General features: G+C 40.3%; 1 protein-coding gene across 1 annotated transcript in view; it reads right to left on the reverse strand.

Annotated features, from left to right (window-relative positions):
• Positions 1-3,013: 3,013 nt before the first annotated feature.
• Positions 3,014-20,257, reverse strand: part of LOC143411811 (actin-binding protein WASF3-like) — a 28,833-nt gene continuing 11,589 nt past the window's right edge. The window contains exons 6-10 of the mRNA XM_077110700.1: positions 18,378-18,538; positions 17,283-17,549; positions 15,613-15,980; positions 14,969-15,164; positions 3,014-3,176 (exon numbers count right to left, since the gene is read on the reverse strand). Of these exons, the coding sequence (XP_076966815.1) occupies positions 3,014-3,176; positions 14,969-15,164; positions 15,613-15,980; positions 17,283-17,549; positions 18,378-18,538 (1,155 nt within the window). The remainder of the gene's footprint in view (positions 3,177-14,968; positions 15,165-15,612; positions 15,981-17,282; positions 17,550-18,377; positions 18,539-20,257) is intronic.

The following is a 20,257-nucleotide window of genomic DNA, read 5'->3' on the forward strand; positions in this document are numbered from 1 at the left end:
CCTTCAGGAGAGATTTTCCTTCAGTCTTGTCCCCTGAGATACATAGGTGGCCTCCCCTGAGGTTACATGCCACAAAATGACATTTTGGTCATTGTTTGTGTGTGCAACAGCAGTTCCAAAATATTCCAGTTGAGCTGAAAAGTCCCCGTTGCCTAGTGAGATTGCTGCCATTATGATGTCCCAGAGCAAGATTTTCTTCATGTACTTGTGGTCATGCAGAGGTAAACACACTAACTTTGCTGCCAGTCTTTAAAAAGTGTAGAATATACAGCTATGAACATAATACTTGGTAATCATGAGTGATAGTATTACTGTTCTAAGTATTTGATAACCTAAACCTTTTATCATTATTTTAGAATATTCTACTTTTACTTTTAAAAAATGTTACTGAAAACAACATATGCTGAGTTACTCCAGCAACAGGCTCATATGCATCCTGTTTACTCTGTCTTTTTATTTTAAATAATACACATTACATAAAAAATTGTACAAATTAATGGGGTGATTGTATACATTGCAAGTTTGAACCAGGTTAAACATATTTATCTCCTCAAACATTTATCATTTCTTGTGCTGAAAACTTCCAAAGTTCTTTCTTCTGGCTTTTTGAAATGTGCACTACATAATTATCATCCACATAACTCTACTGAGCAACAATACTTCACACCTTGTGTCTTGATTGCATTCAGAGGTTATGTCTTGGTCTTATGGTTGACCTAGTACATCTAGGTTTGTGTAAATGCACCCTAGGATATTCACACAACAAAGATATTACTTAATAACACAATTTTCAGAATATACATCTGGTTACTATGTTCTTTAAAAAAACAAAGAGCATATAAACATATTTTCCACTCCTTGCTTTTTTCACTTTAAAACTATATCCTGAGCCAGGTTATGGGGATGCATGCCTGTAATCCCAATGACTCAGGAGGCTAAGGTAGGAGGATCGAGTTCAAAACCAGCCTCAGCAATTTATCAAGGCCCTGAGCAACTTGGCAAGATGCTGTCTCAAAATTTAAAAAAATTAAAAGGCCTGGGGAAGTGGTTCAGTGGTTAAGCACCCCTGGATTCAATCCCTGATACCAATAAAGTAAAATAAAATAAATTCTGAAGATTATGCTGATTAATTGAAAACCTCCTTGTTCTTTTTACAATTGCAATCCCACTGTGTAGAGTATTATTTAATCAATATTCTGCTGCTAGAACAGTGGAATGTTTCCAGTCTTGTTATTTCAAATAATGCTGAGGTGAATGTCGTTTTGTGCATGTGCAAATACATATCTGTTGCAGTTTACCACTTCCACCAGCAGAACTCAGTGAGCTGAGTGGTCTCTGACCCTGAAGCTTGCTTACCACTGGTTTAGCAGGGGATGCTGGCTGGCTCCCCAGCCAAGACCTTAGCTGGCAGGAGACCCTCATATGTGACTAAATTATGGTGGCCTTCTCTTCCTAGACAGGCAAGGGCTGCAGTGCAGAAATGGCATTCCAAAAGGAGAAGCTTCCTGTTCTTTCAGGGTTTCAGCTGTTTAGCAAGCAGTTCAAAAGGTTTCCAGGAGAGGGAAACAGAGTCCACGTCTTGATAAGGAGAAACAAGATTCTGGAAGAGAATGTAAGTCCAAGAATACTGCTGTCGCCATTTTGGAACAATCCAGTCCACCTCGGGTATATTTCTAGAAATGAAATTGCATGGTCTTGGATATGTACAGTTTTAATGTTAATAGAGGTTTCCTAAACTGCCCTCCAATTAAATTGCACCAATTCACTTCCAACAGCAACATATGAGAAATACATATTGTTTGATGAATGTGCAAAGGAGGATTGGACAGAGAGGACTGGGCAAGGGAACAAGTTGAATGACTAATTATGAAGCTGTTCTTCTGAGGATGCACTTCTGTCACCTGGACACGGGAGGGCAATGTTGCCCTACGGAAGCGCAGGGAGTCCCTCCTCTGAAAGGCTTGAAGCACTTCAGTGACTTTGGAAAGGAAGGAAGAAAAAAAACAAAACAAAACAAAACAAAAACTCCCCAACATCCGAGTTAGGGATCATTATCCCTAACTTGGATGCCTTAATATAGTATTAAAGGGAAGGCAGAAATGGCAGCTTACCGTTTCTTTTGCTTTTGACAGTGGGCCCCTGCCCCTTGGATAAAATCCTTTTTTTGGGAAACCACAGGTGACCTGTTGGTCAAGCAGTGGCCGGGAGGCCCTGCTGCAATTCTTTCAAAGGTAGATTTCCAAACGGTTTTAGTTTTAAGCCCATGAATGCCCACACTTCACCGCAGCCCTGGGAAAACCAGAGATGCTGGCTGCTCTGCAGGGGGAGAGGAGTAGGGACTGGTGGTCTTTGAGTGGCAGCCACTTCTCCATCAGCCCCTGCTGCACTCCCCAAGCTGGACCAACTCCTCTTCCCTGTCCTGGGAGATCAGAGGAGCCTGAGTGGGACATCCCAGGGGTGGGGGGAGGGATCAAACAAGATTTCCTCATCCTCAGGGCTCCCACCTGGCTGACCCACGGACCGTCTCTGTCCACTGCTGCCTATCTCTTGACAGCCTGTTCTCCAACACTTCACTCTCCTATGCTCCAGGTATTCCCCCAGGGGGTTCAGACGCACCTGTCAGAGCAAAGCAGGGCACTTCCACAGTGTAACTTAATGGGAGGTGGATTCCATTCTGCACAATTTCTAAAAAATCAAGTGAGAAGGACCCATATCCCCGACCTGTCTTTGTCTGGGATGTTAAAGTCAACTATTGTGATCAGGGTGAAACTCCTGGAAGGACCAAAAGTCAGGCCAGGGCAGCAACACCACACTCTGGGAGCTGAACAATCTGTTTTGAAGCCAGATTTGGTACAGGATGGCCTCTTGAGCTAGGTCAGCAGCCTGACAATGAAAGAGGCTATGTTGTCCCCTTCTTGGAGTACACCACTTCTGGGATTCCAGTGGGGTCTCAGCCTGTCACCTTCAAAGTAGCAGCATAGCTCAGAGTTTCCAGGCAGCTGCAGCAAAGCAGCTAAGGTCTCAGGCCGACACCAACTTCCTTCTTCAGAGTCCAGACAGCTGGGATGGCATGGGGTGGGGTCTGAACACAGGAGCTCTTGTCTGGCATCAGGAAGTCCTGGCTTGGAATCCTAATTCTCTGACCCTGGGCACATGACTTGTCCTCTGTTTTCTGCCTGTAAGATGGATGACAGTTGCCATTTCATTGAAATGGTTTCTCTGCTCAATGAGATAGAAAATGCATAAGTCATAGCCAGGTGCTATGCATAGCAGGATAGCATGTAGTCACTGTCCACACTCTTTTGGCCCTTTTCTGACTTCACAGCTCATAGCTAGAACACTACCCTGCAAAACACTCCTTCTTCCACACAAGGCACACAAGCGAGCATTTTGGTCACACTCTCTGCAGACTTACCCTCTAGGGGCCACAGATCTCCTACAGCAGCCCCATCTACACTTCTTTTCCTGCCCTGCTATGCATACATCTGAAAGCCCCTGGGGATGCAGTGATCAATTTTTGTATTCCATGTGTCCCTCTAGGGCAGTAGTTTGAAGATCCGGCATACAGTGTTCTGTACTTATACGGCCCAATCACCAAGCCAAGACATGCTGGATTGCAGGGGACTCTGGCTCATTCCCTCATCCCCAGATGAGGCCCCAGACCCCAGAAAGGTGGGCTTGTCCCCATTTCCTCACCCGGGCTATACTTGTCACTGCTCCCTGAAAATATCCACTGAGGAGCTAAGTACAGGAAATCCCACCCCCTGTTCTCTCCAGTCCTGGAGGGAGACATTTATCCTAACCTACTTCACAACCTCTTCCTTCCAAAGGCCTCAGAACAAACAGACTGCTCCCTTTCAGCACATGGCTGGGAATGAGTCCAGCAGGAGATGGGGAGGGGGCAGGCTCTAGCTTTAGTCTGCTTGGCTACCAACTCCCTGTAACATCCTGGGCCAGGGTGAACACAGATGAGGGCCTTTTTCAGAGCAAGGTCGAGGGCCCATCAGGGTGTAAATCAGTCACTGCCATTTGTCTTAGCAGAGGGCAGATAATCAAGAACAATTATTCCATTTCCCATTTTAAATCAATGAGCTGAATGGGAGAGGCAATCCCTGGGTAGGGCCCCTTCAGTACCTTTCAGTTGGTGCCCAGGGAAGCAGGGTCAGGAACAGTCTGATTGCACTTGAAGGAGAGAAAATCTCCCCTTTCCACCTCCCTGCTCAGTGTGTCAGACCATAGCGAGCCCCCAACAAAAGCATCTTTGTGAAATGCCTGACCCAGAGAAAATCAATGCAGACCTCTGTTTTATTTAATGTGTCCTTTGATGCTGCTGTCCCAGTAGGGGCCAAGGGCTGGAGTTCCTGCCAATGTTATTCATTGCCTCTCCCATCTCCATGGCTTGCTGCAAGAGGGAACCTTCATGCAGTCTGGAGCTGACTGAATGGGGAGGGAGATCCATGAAATGAATAGAAGAGGGAAGAAGTCAGGGGGAAGGAAATATGGGCCAGGATAGAAGACAAAGTAGGCGTGAGAGTGTTGTGGTCAGGGAGTTCATGAGAGAAGCCCTGGGAGACTGGAAAATGGTACTGACTTGCAACTGCCTGTCTGAGGCACACCAGCCAATATTTCTGCTGCACGAACCACAGTGATAGAAATAGAGTAGAGAATAATGCTCCAGTTAGGGAAGGCTCATCCAGTGATTGACACTGATAGGCCCAGCCCTTGGGCAAAGGTCACAACTCTTTTCCCCAGGTAGGATGACCAGAGATGAAATGACTTCCTAAAGGATCTGTTCCAGGTCTGCTATGGTTTGAAATGTATTCCCCAAAGAGCTTGTGTTGGAAATGTAATCTCCAAAAGAATAGTGTTGAGAGGTGAGTAAGCTATGAGGGCAGAATGAATGGATTATTGCTGTTATCCATGTTATCCATAATGACAGTGATCTCATTATTGTAGGAGCTGGTTTATTACAAAAGGTAATAAACAAAAAGTTCAGTCCCTTTTTAAATCTCTCATCCTCCCTTTGTCCTTCTGCCTTCCACCATGGGATGATGCAGCAAGTAGGTCTTCATCAAATGCCTGCACTCTGATGTTTGACTTTGTGGCCTCTAAAAATGCAAGCCAGTACGTTTTCTGTTCATGATAAATACCCCATCTCAGGTATCTCATAATAGCTGCACAAAATTAATTAAGAAAAGGACCATGAACTCTCCCATGTGTTTTGTGAAGCCAAGACTCATCAAAAACAAAACAAAAAAACCCAAAATAAAAAACAAAACAAACAAACAAACAACAAAAAAAAATGAGAAGCATGAGTTGCTTTGAAAAAGTATTAAATTGGAAAACCAGATGTGGCATTAGAATGGCAGTTCTGCACCCCTGCACCTGAGGTCTGAAGGTGAAAATGAACAAGTCATTAGCTCAAACATGTGGGGAAGGCCCTGTCTTCCACCAAACAGGAAGCCTAGCTCTGGACAGTCTGATGGACCCAGGGGGAGTGGGGATGTTGGACCAGCCCCAAGTCCATGTGGCACCATCAGTCATCTGACCCACATCTCAGGTCACCAATGGTGGCACCCTTGAACTCCTATTATTGAACAGCAGAGTCTCTTGAACTTGAGAGCACCTAATAAGTATCACTCTGGAGTACTGGATACACTGTGACTGTCAGGGTCCCATGTGCAAGGTTTTGACTAATAGTTTTGAGATGGGGCTCAGAATTCTGCATTTTAACCCATACCCCAGGTAATTTTGATGTAGGGGTTGTGGAAATCAGCCTTGGAGAAAACTCAAGTTTCAGCTTAGTATCAAAGAGGACCTGGCTCCTTCCCTGGTATTCAGCAGCATCTCAACTCAAACACAACATTATAACCTTTTCAGGGAAGGTTTGGTCCTTTAGTGATTTTCTAGGGTTTCTGTACCCCCAAAGTTGCACCAGAATAGAAATGGAAGGCTTGGGAGGAGAGAATATGGAGCCACACACTGATAACTCAGGAGAGTTGAAGGATGGCAGGAGCCATGGTGATGTGCAGAGACAATAAGGACCACTGGTCAGAGTGAGGATGGAGCCTGTATTATGAACTATGTGCAGGTGGAGGGAGGCTTATAGAGTGACATGGTGAGCCACTCAAAAATGGGGAAAAGAGGGACACAGGGTTGCTAGAGCTGTGACCTCATTCAAATGCAACACAGTGAACTGCATTGATACAGAATGGTTGCCAACAACATGGGTGTCCCCAGATGGGGAACAATCCAAGGGCCCTTGATGGCAAATTGTCTAGGGTGATTCACTGTGCTACTCTCTGACCTAGACCTTGGCACACATCTCACTAAAACTAAATTGCACCAAATCAATGCCCAAGTCTTTGAAATGAGCTGAGGGTGAATGATCAAGATCCTCGTATCTGAATTTTTAAAGGGTTGAAGGTGCATTTTGAGCCACTGTCACATACATCACAAATGGCACTGCCTTGTAATGCCAAAGGCATTCACACTTTTAGGACATGTATGCAACACATGCTTAAACTGTTTGGCTTCTATTTGAATTGGTTTTAGGCAAGCACAGCTGAAGCACATCTTAGAATATTAAATACTTTAAATGTCACTTTGTGGTAAGTACCACTCTCAACTGGCGTATTTTCTTAATTTTTCCTCATGGTAAATCTTCTATCAACCTACCACCCCTAGCTAATCATAGTGCTGTATTTGAAGCTAATTATTCAAATCCCAGGTGCACAGGGTAAATGCAGTGGGGAACTTAAAAGGCTACATGTGCAAATATTCACAGGACAGCCCTATTGTGTTTGGCAAATATATGTTACAGGTGTCAGCTATGGGGCAGGGGGAGTGGGGGAAGAGTATGCTTTGAAGCAAGATCTCTTTAGCACTGAAGTCTCTATTGGGATCCCTCTACAAGTTACCCATACACTCCAAATTAAATATAGCATCTCAAGCTTTGACACACCTGTTAGCACTCTTTTCAGAATACAAAATTGTATAGTATGAGGTGCTGTAACCATGTGAATTCTTTCTACTCTAAAGCTAAAAGAATCATGTAGCAAGGACATCACATAGAGTTTTTCAAGCTCTTAGGTAGTGGAACCCTTTCTGCAAATTAACCCTAATAAGAAAATTTAAGTATTTTAGGGGTGAGGGTACTGTAACTCAGTGTTAGAGCACCTACCTAACATGCATGGTTCTGAGTTCCATCCCCTAAAAGTTTCAAAAGAAAAGAAAAAAAAGGGAAGTATTTTATTTGCATAACTTATGTTCCTGAATCTAAATTTATAGCACTCAGTGAAAATATTAATGATTATTCAGTGAACATAAAAATTGAGACTGGGGTTAAAGCTGACACTTTTTAAAAATGTCTCAACTCTCTAATTATTAACATACATGGTTTTACTTGCATGTATCAGAAAACATTCTGACTCACAGAAATAAGGAGATACAAACAGCAAGTGTTTCACAGTACACCATGCTACCCTTGGATACCACTTAATAAAGATCTTATAAGCTTTATTTGGGGTCCTCACAGAAACAAGATCACCTGGCAGAAAAATTAAACTGCTAGTTATCCTTTATGATTTGTATTCAACACCAGCCTGCATTATAAAATTTACATTTAAAAGTAAACATTGCATACAGTATATATGAAATGAGCTTTCTGGGACTGAGGTCTAATCTATTCCAAACCAACTCTCTACAGTTATAAACTGAACAAAATATACTTCATAACTATTGGTGGTATTAAATAGAAGTAAAAATAGACACTAGAGGGGAGTTGATGCTTGGAAGGAGGAAAATCTTTGGGTGTGTTTCCAGATTTGGGTTGCTTTTTGACTGAAGGCAAATCTCATTCTGCCAAGCAAGATGGCTAAGCTTGAATAGAAAATCTTCAGTCTTTCTGGTTTAACCCACATTTTGCTGGCTTAAAAACTAACAACAAAACAAACAACCAAAAATAAACAGGACCAAGTTTGCAGGGACTAGAGCAGATATAAAGTGATAGAGGACCTTAGAAAAGAGAACCATAAAGGGGGATCCAAAAATTCTGTGTACAACTTTTCCAAGGCCAAATCCTAGCAGCTTAAGACTAAAAGTACTTGAAAACTTTCTGCTGCTGTCCCTAGCAGGGTGTATAAGGACAAAGAGGTCAGTGCTTAATTCTGGCCATGTTAACTGACTTCCTTAAAGAAAAATGAGCACATTTCAAAGGAATATAACAGAATTCAGAGTCTCTAAAATGTATCTAAATTCTAAACATAGCCCCAAACTACCAGGCATACACTCAAGAGAAGAACCAATAAACATATTGAACCTAAAAATGACCAAATGTTGGAATTATAAGGCAATAATTTTAAAAGAGCTAGCCTGTCCTGAAAGATGTAATGGAAAATAAGTTTATAATAAATGAGCAAATAGGAAATGTCAGCAGAGAACTATTAAAAAAAAAACCAATAAGAAATCCTAGAGTAGAAAAATAACAAATTTACTAGATGTGCTTCAGATCAAATTGTAGGGCTAGAGATATAGTTCAGTTGGTGGAGTGCTTGCCCTGCATGCACAAGGCCCTGGGTTCAATCCCCAGCACCATTAAAAAAAGGACTAAAATGTAGATAATAGTCAGTGAGCCTAAAGAAATATTAATAAAAATTACCCAATCTGCAGAAAAGAGAGAAAACAATTACATTGAAAGAGCCTCAAGTACTTGGGCCAATATCAAAAGGTTTAACAAACATGAAACAGGAATATAAGGAGAGGACAGAAAGAATGGGACACAAATTTGAATTAAAATTGTCCAAATATTTCCTGAATTTTATGTAAGACACAATGATTTACAGATTAAAGTTCAGTGAACCTCAAGCAGACCAGCCCTCCCCCCTACCCAAACACAGAAACCACATTTATAGATGTCAAGCAACACTGCTAGTATATAGCAGGGGAAAAAAATCTAGTTGTGATAAAACTCTACATAACACCCAACACAACAAGCAATTTCACTGTTAGTACTGTATTTCACATCATAATCATTACCACTGCATTAACATGTATTTATAAGTATTTTTTGTATCCTAATCTTGCACCAAAAATTGTGAAGTAATAAATCATTTTAAAGTAATTCTAGCACAATTTTTTTTTGAAAGCTTCACATAATGGTCACATTTCACTTTTTTGGAAAAAAAGTGACAATTACATGGTATAATATATTTATCCAAGATATATGATGGGGAGGTCCAGAAAAGACTTATATAAATTTTACACAAGAGAACAGATAAACCCATTGTGTTCCTACACTAGAACATGACTAAGTGATAAAAATTATAACTATTTATACAAGTAAAACATGAATATCAAAAACATTATCATTCAAAGCATCCAAATGCAAAAGAGTACATGCCACTTTTTCCTCTATATGAAAATCTAAAGCAGGCTAAATTAATCTACAGTAAAAAAATTCTCTGACACCGGAGATGGAGAACCAGCTTCAAAATGGTATGAAGGAGTTTGCTGAGGCCACAGTAATACTGTGCATCTCGATTTGCATTATATAACTATTCACTGCTAACATTCACTGAATGGTATAAATGAAGATGTGTTCATCTTACTCTGAAGTATGTTTTACTAAAACATATTAAATAAAAACATTAAACCCTAATATAATGATATGTACACTGAAGTGTTCAGGAGCAAACTGTAAATTACCTTGAAATGCATAAAAAATGAGATGAATAGGGCTGGGGATGTAGCTCAGTTGTTAGAGTGTTTGCCTCACATGCACAATCCCAAGCACCCCCCCAAAAAAAACATGAGATGAATAGATATGAACAGATGGAAGTCTATTGAACATCTTTCTAGTAGGTTTCAATTTTTGCAAAATAAAATGTTGGGTAAAGAAGAATGTTAAGTAATTCTTGAAGGCCCACTGTGAAAGAGGAGGACCAGTTTGAAAATATAAGAGTTAAAAGAGACCGAAGAGCTTTGAACAACTAGCAACGCAAGCAATGGTCGTTTCCCAACTTTAATATGAGGCAGCTGAACTAGCACTAAGATGTCTTCTAAATATATGAACAGAATATACCTAAGATCCTTTCTATATATGAGTATTATCTGAAGCATCAAGATGTTGAGATTAATGAAAAGTCAACAGGCTATAAATAGATTTTCTGTACATTTCAGTTATGGTAGACATATTATTGTGGCAGCATTCATTGGCTTAACTAAGGGGCAGGAGAGGTTCCCACCATCTCATTTCTGTCCCTCTTATGGTACCTTCTTCGTCTGGGTCCTTCCATCTCACTCATATTTTAATATTTTTGCATGATCACTATACATTGTCCTTTTCTCCTAAAGGAAAATAAATGCCATCCCTCTATTGAGAAACTCCTTTCCCTTCTCTTTGCCCCTAACTTCTGCTCATTCTTAAATCTTAGCTTCCATTGGTCCACAGACTAGACTTCATCCACTTTCTACCTCACTCCCAATTAGAGTACATGTAAAGTGATCTACATTATTTATTTGGCAATATGGAATGTCCTTATGATATACTTCAACTTAAGATTTTTTATTTAACCATATTTTCGTGCAAAAACAATCCTCATTAAGTAGAAATCATCCTTCAAAATTTGTATTTGGATCTTTTCTCAGGCTAATAATATGTAGCCCAATTCTCTTAATGCTGGCCATGGCAGTGACTGCAGCTTCTGGCCTGCCTTGCAATCACAGCAGACAAGAACTGATAGCCTGTAGTATGCTGTGTTGCTGAACTGGGATATGCAGTAGTTTGGATGTATTAATGTATTTTCAAGTTAAGACATTTTCAATTTATGATGGGTTTACTGGAATATAACTTCATTGTAAGTCAGGGAGCATTCACAATTTTGTGACTATGCTTCTCACGAGACAAGAAGCTCCACAAAGGCAGGGACTGGCCTGCTCACTCTTCCCCAGCAAATGACCTGCACATGTTAGTAACAGCTCACATTCACTGAGTGTGCTAGATGTCAGGCACTCTTCTGAGTATTTTTACAGATTCATGCATTTCAACTTCTATTAGTCCCTCAAATATTTGTTGAAGCCTTTGATTTTGTACAAGAAATGACAATTACTCAAAAAAAAAATACTTGTTAATATTGAATGCCAGGCAAAGCATGCAATAAACAGAACAGAGTAAATAGGAGTTCTCTGCCTTCTTCACTGAGCTCAGTCTGGTGAGCCATACACCCAAATAAAGAGAAAGTCATGTCAAATAACAAGTCCTAATACAGAGAGGATATGCGAAGAATGTAGTAAAATACTCCATGTTTTTCAAATTTGCACACAATTTACCTTTTGTTTAAAAAGTAACTTGGAAATCCATCCATTATCTTATCACTTAACAAGGAGTTGCTCATTGCCTAGTTAACTGGGCACTGTGCTGGGGCTCTCAGATGCAAGACAAATAAGGATGACACAAAGCACACAGTCTGGTGGAGGTCACAAAAAGAACTAACCATGTCATGTGACGTGTGTTAGAATAAACATATCTACTGCTTGCATCAGCAGTCCAAGGCAGTTGTTACAAAGAATTAAGTTCCAGTCTGTCTTTCCTAACAAGACCAAACATACCTATCCAATCTGGATTCTCATTACTCCCAACATGAAATTCCTTCCCCAGGTTGAGTTTCATATCATGCATGGTCCCCTAGTTTTCTCATATGTGAAATAGAATGCACATCTTAAAAGATTTTAAGGGGTAAGCAATGAATATTCACAAGCAATGGATACTACAGAGTACTAGTCATTATTATTATCAGACCAAATGTGGCCAAGACCCTCGTTGCCACAGCCTTTAACTTCTGAACATGTTGCTTCTGTTCCGAGAATGGCTTCTCCTAACTATACTAGTGCTTCCTTGTGGCACTCACAGAATTCAATCTGGACTTACAGCCACACAAACATTATGCAGAAATTTAAGTGGAATCATTGTCGAATCGTCTGTTATCTGATAATGAACATGCTACATAAACATCTTATACAATTTCCAACTTCCTCCTAAGAGTCAAACATACAACAGAACCTTGTAGGGTTAAAAGTGTAATTTTATTTAGATGTTACTTGTACATAATCTATAGTAAGATATACAAACAGATAAAAATTGTTTTACAGGATCTTTTTAATACCACCTTGAATTCAATTTACAACAGCATTGGTAATACTGCAAGATGACAGATACTCTGCTTCATAAAACAAAAATTACTTGCTACTTTGGCTGATACATTCCAACTCGTCTGTAATGGATTAAAATGTATCATGTATTTTAGTTGCAAATCATTACAAAACGTTTACAACCTAGCCACTTGGTGCTCATAAAAGATTTCAATGTGCTAAAAATTTACTGAAATGAAAACATTAATTTTCTAATAGGATCCTATGTAAAGAAAATCAGAAGTGTACCAAATCTTAAGGTTTGGGGCTAAGCATGCAAAAATCATTTGCCTGCTGTTCAGCCACATCATGCTTGTGCAGTGACATGTGGATTCGGGCATCTTTCCAGCCTGTCTGCCTGAGTCTGTGCCATGAGGAAAATGCTTATGAGATATTCAACTTAACACACATGGAGCAATACAACTGGGGAGAATTTAAAATAATCTTAAAATTATAACTATAATTTAAAATGTAAAATTTATAGAAATGAAATACACTGTTAAATGCTTTTCTCCATTTGTTTTGGTAAATTTTTAAAAATGGAAACGGAAAATTCAAACTCTTCACTTTGTTCTTTGTAGGGAATACCATACTAGAAGATTTAAATTTAGACCAAACCAGATTTGTTGAAGATACTCTAAAATAATCTATACTGGATTTTAGTCATTTTCCATTCTCTTATAGATAATAGAACACAAGAGGGCAAAAGCTTTCTCACTAGTCATAAAAACAAATTAAAATAACTTTTTTATTTAAACTACAGGAAGACAACTAGTAATTAATAGGCTCATGAATATTAATGAATAAAGTGCCACTAATTTTATTGTAGTAGGATATAAATAGAAGAAATTCTGAAGTGAATAGTAGCTGACGGTGCTCCCTCCATCCAGAGAAGAGAACGGCCAGAAAACAAAGAATCATTGCTAAATCCAGGTTTCTGATTATACAGAATACTCCTAACCCAACAGTAACAATGAAGGCAAACTATTACAATAAACACAGAATAAGACTAAAACTGGTAGAAGTACCAAGAGTAATGCCAACACAGTAGATCTCTGCATTGGAAAAAAGAGAAATTTAGAAATTCACTAATAGTTGCTAATATTAAAAAAAAAATCATAGTGACAGCCAAGTAGGGCCTGCTCAGGAGGCATACACCAAGCAGCTGTGCAGCAGAGAGGACTTGAATGCACAGCCAAAGGAGGGCCTTGGAAAGTGGGTATAGACACGAGACTTTGCAGTTTCAAAATCTATGTGACCAAAACCCAGTGTGCAGGCAGGCATTATACAACAGCTGCTCCAAGTTAAGAGGTATCCACACAGAGACACAGGGGTGATGTGGGCAGCTGGCTGATTTCCCCAGAATTCATGAACAAAAATCATTTGTTACAACATTCTCCCATCAACTCACACATCTCAGCTGCAGCTCAAGATTCTTTCCTTTGTTGGAGCTGAGAGTTCCTAGCACCTGCAACCTATTGGAAGTACTGCAGATAGGCACAAACTCCACAGCAAGTGAAGGACCTTAGCATATTTTTCCTATCTACAACCCAAGTCTGGGACAATTATTTATTCTAAACAAGCCTTTGTCCTTATCTAGAATTACAAAGTAGAAGCTGCCATTCTTGAGTCTCCCTGGTAGTATGCCTGAGTCAGGTCTATGGGATCACCATGTGGAAAGGGGAATAGGGTGAGCGGAGCTGAAAGCAAGGTGCTTTGCCACCACTAGGGATCAAATCAAGGTAATCTTGTGAGATACGTTTTTTTAAAATTTAATGTGCTAACAACAATATGAAAGAAGAGAACTGTGTGCTTCTAGGACAGGGCAAAGGCCCTGCATGGGGCTAACCCCCAATCTGCCACAGCACCTTGAGAAGTAAATAGCTGTCACTATTTTTCACTTAAATGTAAACTTTTAAAATTCTGACCAAATGGAGTGGGTTGCCTTTGCACGCAGGGCCATATATGGTAGCTCTGTCTAGCTGGGGGCTATACTCCTAGATGGCTCACAGCTGTTCCGGCTGCCTGGTGCCCAAGCCATCAGGGATAGCCAATATTTTAAGTGTGAACCCAATGGTCCCTAAAAGGGAAAAGGACCTTGTGTTCATTTGCATTACTACTGAGCCACTGAAACTTCATACAAAAATCACCAACAAGCATTTATTAAGTGAATATCCACAGGAAACCTGCCTAAAAAGGGCCCTTCCAATTTCACATTTGACAAGTGCATGAAAAGGCAATGAAATTATTCAGTAGAACATTTGAATTCACTCAGTAGCTACCAAATCAAGAAACTGAATGCAGAAACATTTGATTCTCCTGTTGTTAGACCTTTCCCTCTACAACCAACTTCTTCTGAAACACATAGTAAAAATTAAAAAAAAGGCAAAACAGTGTCATTTACTGATTGGAAGACATCACTCTTGACACAGTCATTAATCTTGCCAAGACCTAACTCCAGGCAGCTCAGAGATACACAGCAAGTCTACAGAATCTTAATGATCAATAAGGGTAAAGTAAATACTTTCATGGCTAAGAGGGAAGCAAGATACTGTTTTCAGAACAATGCAATAGTTACAGCATATCTCCTTGTGTGCAGCATGATGTGCTATATTTAGTGGCACTTAAGTATTACACAGTAAATACTGAGAAAACCCAGAAATTTTGGATGTGCAGAAGCAATATCACATTATTAATACAAAAGGTGCTAAGCTACAGGATTATAATACAACTATTTGGGCACTGAAACCATCTGAAATCCCCAGCAAACTTCCACACACACTGTACTGGTGGTCCACCTGCCACCGTCCCTGTATGGCCGTAGTCAGACCAGTGGTTCTCATCAAACTCAGAGTCGTCATTGGAGTCGCTGTACTCTACAGCAATGCGTCTGAATACGATTGTGGCCACATCATTTCCAACAGGCTCCGGCTTGGCCTCTTGCTCACGTTGCTCCTGCACCTTTTTCAGCTGAATTCCTAGAGACACGACATAGGGGTGAGAATTAAAATGTTCTGATTGCTCCAGAAGGAAAGAAGACTGAAAAGGACTACTGGACTTGGTTTTTCTAAGTTTAAGGACAAAAGGTTTTAGAAATTTGAGGAGAGAAAAGGGTGTGCAAAGTCCATTTTAAGAAGATTAGTTGTGACTAAGGTGCACATGAACACCTCAATGGAAAGTTCTAGAGCCACACTGTTCCATATGCCTGCTGCTAGTCTCTTCTCAGTTCTTTATCATGATATGCATTCCTGACAGCTACAAAAAAACTCTTAATATTAAAAAAAAATCAAACAAGCATCCTTTGACTCCAAAAAATCATTTAATGTGTAGAGCTATCATTTGAAGGAAACAAGGTTGAAGTGTGCTAGAGACCTAAAGAAATCTCTCTATAAGGAAGGCTGTGTATATGTGGGGTGCTCCACTTACCCATTCTGATGGCAGCAAGGAGGTCACTTCGAGCATCACTTATCGGGGGCTGTGCAGGCTCAGGACACTTTGCCTCAGCTACAGGGGGGCCATGCATTGGGGAGGATGAAAGAGAAGAGCCGGGGCCAGGAGGGCCTGGTGGGGGAGGTGGTGGACCTGGAGGTGGTGGTGCTGTGAAGAGGAGCCCAGCTGAGGGCGGATGAGGAGGAGCTGCATATGTGGAACCAGCTGATGCAGGAAAGGGGGGCTGCATGGGGATCTGGAGAGGGCTGACAAAAGCAGTTTGTGCTGAAGGAATCATGGGTGGAGGTGGAGGAGGAGGTGGTCCTGAAGGGTTGTAATACTCAATTATCTGTGCTGGGAGCATTCTAATAAAGAGATGAAACAGAGTCACCAATGTAACAATAAAGGGCCATGTCCCCGAGTTCTAATATGCCTTATCAAAGAAGTTCCCCCAGACAGAATGCCCCCTACCATCCAGACTTCAGTCACTGCAGGATGCACATGCCCACTCTGTGGTTATGTCATTTTACAGTCCTACATTATTCATTATGATGAATACAAGACTTATTGAAACACACACACATACACACACAAACACACAATCATTGAAGAGGAAAGCACCTTCTGTGAATACTAAAATAATGTAGTTGCTGCAGAAGAGCAATGGCATCCTTCATCCTGGACATCTCAAAGGGCTTAGAAACTTGTCTCCTGAGGGCTGTGTGGCCAACCAGATGAGGAAAATCCTATATTCTCTAGCCCAGTTCCATGGAAGCCCTGGGACCACAGCACCCAGTAGCGTGTCAAAGGCTTTGAAAAGTTCTAAGCCAAGAAATCAGCTGATTTCTGCTCACTCAAGGGTTTTCCCAGTCAACTGTACCACAGGCCCTCTCTGTGCCTGAAAGAAAGCACTCTGGGAATCCTGGTTCCACCAGGGCACAAAAAGAATAGGCAAGTTTGTGTGGTCTCCCCTTTGAGGGCTGAGAACATACATTTAGAAAGTGACACCAGTGCTCTGGGTAAAGAACACACATTACAGAAGCATATATTCAACTTCTCTGGGTACTTACTCTGAGGGTTAAGACAAAAACAGAGCTAAAGAAACCCTATTAAAGTCTAGGAGGAATCTTGATTTGATGAACATGTGAAAAGGAAGGTCTTTTTAAAGAGGTATTAGAATTCTAACCCAGACAGAAATGGAGAGGGCCTGGGGGAAGAACAATCTAAGGGCCCAGAGGTCAAGAAAGTTTATAGAGCCAAGTGTGAGAAGTGATGTTACAGGATTCAGTCATCTGTGATAAGCATTCTCTATGGTTCACCCAGGACGTGTAGAGAAATTTGAGAATTTGAACGGTTTCACAAAACAGCATGTCATCCTTTATCAATGCCTGATTTAAAGATCCTTTCAAACACATGTAAGTATGTATGCAAAGAGAACACATATACAGGAACACAGCTGTCAACCTGGAATTTAGCTGTAATAAGGTAGGGTCAGTAGCACACCTATTTTATTTAACATAGAGTAGGATACCACTGAAGTGTCTACATCTAATTAGTCTTGACTATATTCTGATATCTAAAATATCGAGGTTAAAATTCTTCCACAATACATTAAGATTCAAATGCAAAAACAAGTAGCAACTAAAGTACAAGGAATACTGATTTACCCATAATCTGCTGGAGCCATTGGTGCAGAGGGTTGGGACCCCTCTAGGGCCTGGGGTGGTGGTGGTGGTGGCAGCTGCTGAGGTCTGTTTAGGGCCATGTGCCTCTCTGAGGCAGAGGGGGGCTGGTACTCATGTTCAGGGGCCTGGTTTGCAGCCCCAGGTGGTAGTGCATCACCGGCAGTGTAGGAAGGGGTGACCAGCTGGGGATGCAGAGAATGGTTGGATGTAGCCGGATAAGAGTAATCTGTAACATCTGATGCATGGGATCTGACGTTGGAGAAAAAGGAATGAAAAAAATTTAAATTGTTTAAAAAATTTCCCTTATCAGGCAGAAGCATATATATGAATAACAACATTGCCAAGTCACAGAAATCTATTTCTTTAACTATCAACTAGGTCTAGTCCCATGAGAGCTTCCAAGCAACAACATAATTACTATCTTTGCAGCAAGCCCCAGTGTTACATGGATTCAGATTCACAGCTTTGAAATGAATAAGTCAGACAGACCAGCAAGCAGGAACCAGCAGAGCCTCATTTTCACAATATTTCATGTACTTCTTTTCTAAGAGACAAGACTACACGATGAATCTCATTTCATTTGGAAACAGCATCTCAGACAGGATTTCAGTGACAATGAAACTGACAGTATATAATTAGAAAATACAAAATGACAGGTGAACTGGGTAAATATTAACAATAAGAACAGAAAGAGAAATGCAGAATGTAATGGATTGAACCATGTTTTTCATAACAGAAGCAATTATTTTACCCAAAGAGAAAGAAGCAATTTGGTACACTATGGAAAGTCCTTCTTGCTTTCTTTGAACACATAGTCAAGTGTAAAACTCTGAAAATGGTAATCACATATTAGTGAGAAGAGTTCAGAAAGATGCCAGGTGCTGGACGCTGGCTAAGCCCCAGAAGGAGAGGATAGACTTGCATGTATGGCAGCAGCTTGACCACAGGCATTAGTAACAGTCACACACTCGTGGCCTGGGTTACTGGACACGTGTGAGTGGGGACTGCACATCCTCTCATGACACTGAAGCAGGGGATGGCCTGGAACTGGGAATCCAAAGAAAGAAAATGACAAGCCCTCTGGGCATCCTGTCCTCTTTTGTGCTCCCTGTCTGTTCCAGTTTCCTAGCGTCACTCATAAATTCAATGCCCATTTTCCTTCTCTCCCACTCTTCTTTTCTTGTTCTGACTTTTCTCACATGTACTTGCTGGTTCCTGTTAGGATTCAGCTTGTGTTTCTCTCACTGAAGGAAACAGGCAAACACAATGGAATGTGAAGGAAAAAGGGAAGACGATACAAGCTGAGTTTCCATCTCTAAGATTTTAGACAGAAGCTTCTGCTAACTGGAATTCTGTGAGGCATAGAAAAACTTGCTAAATCAAAAAGTCTGTCCCAGGTTTTCTTCCCTAATTGCGGTATAATAATAACCAACAACTCATTTTCCTTTCTTAATTGCAGTATGAATTCTACATTATGGTGAGCACATGAAGATGTCTTCTGAACTCTGCAAACTTCAAGCAAATGCATATTTTTAATGGGAGAGGAATCTGGCCTATATTTAGACTTAGTACATTTAAAAACCATAAATACCTAAAATTCTGGGGTCATTGATGATTCTTGCTAAGGAACTGTCTCAGTGACTATGTGCACCATTTTTTTAAAGGAAATAGTCATCAAGCAAAAAACAAACAAACAAAAAAACATGGAATGTAAGTGCTTCTTATGAGATGCATGGCAAGAAATTGTAAATATTGTGGCATAATTGAAAGTGCTATTCTGGTAAAGTTGTTTTGCAAAGTAGAGCCAAATGAAGCCAAGAAAAAAGGGGTTAACCAGATGGACAGACATAAAAGCAGAAGAAACAAATGTTTGAAGGAGAAATGAGAGAAGATTTCTACAGGACAGGACTTCAGTGAAGAATGGCCACTGCAAGGACAGGATGAGAGGAGCAGAAGGGGTTGGTCAGCTGAATAGTGAAAGATCAGGGAACAGGGAGATGATAGTAGCCTGGAGGAATAGGAGACTAACCCAGGTGGGAAGGTGGAAGTCGGCTAGGAGCTATGATGTCAATGTGGAGGTGAGTCCAGTGGTCCTGAAGCTCTCTGATCATCAGTAACCATCTGCTGCAGAAAAAAAAAAACAGACGGGTGAAGACAATAAAGAAACAGGAAGAAGTCAGTCCAGCATGGTGGGAAAATCCAATAAATTTCCAGGGTTTTTAAGGTACACAGGGTCAGAGCACCAATAACAGGGCCCAGAATTGATGAGAGAAAACAAGGATGTTACACATGGAGGTGTAATGCTTCCCGAGTACACTGAAAGAAAGGAAAGAAAGCTGGTTATCAGGAGTGCAAGCATTTCATCAATGCTCAGATCTTAAATTAATACTTAGAAATAAAACATGTCTGACATTGTTTAGAGAGAGGGCAAAAACTTAAGATCAGCTTATGTGAACTAGGCTAAAGTATATTAGTTACATTAATGGCTCATACACATCATGAAACTTGATATTAAAGTTTCTTCAATATCTTAAATACATTGATGAGGATACAACCATTAAAAAGTCATGTTTCTAAATAACACTTAAGACATAAAATATCATTTTTTAAAAGTTAAAAAATGGTGATTCCAATTTTGTAAAAGAAAAAAAAATATGCACCAGGACAAAAGAAGACTAAGGAGAGACACACCAAAATGGAAAGACTGTTTTTTTCTGGCTGCTGGAATTATGGTTATTTATAATTTTAATATCTTTTCCATAATTTCCAGGTATAATTAGTGTATCTCATTTCATAATAAGGAAAAAGTTTAACACTCAGTAAAATAAAAATATAAAACTTTTAAAATTAATTTAAGAGATATATTCCAAGTTCAATGATGAATTATATAACTTATTTATCTCTTAGTAAATAATGTATACAAAAAGTGAGAGACCATGGGAAATAGTATGAGCCAA

The sequence above is a fragment of the Callospermophilus lateralis genome, chromosome 12 (assembly GCF_048772815.1).
Source record: "Callospermophilus lateralis isolate mCalLat2 chromosome 12, mCalLat2.hap1, whole genome shotgun sequence".
Taxonomy (NCBI): Eukaryota; Metazoa; Chordata; class Mammalia; order Rodentia; family Sciuridae; genus Callospermophilus; species Callospermophilus lateralis.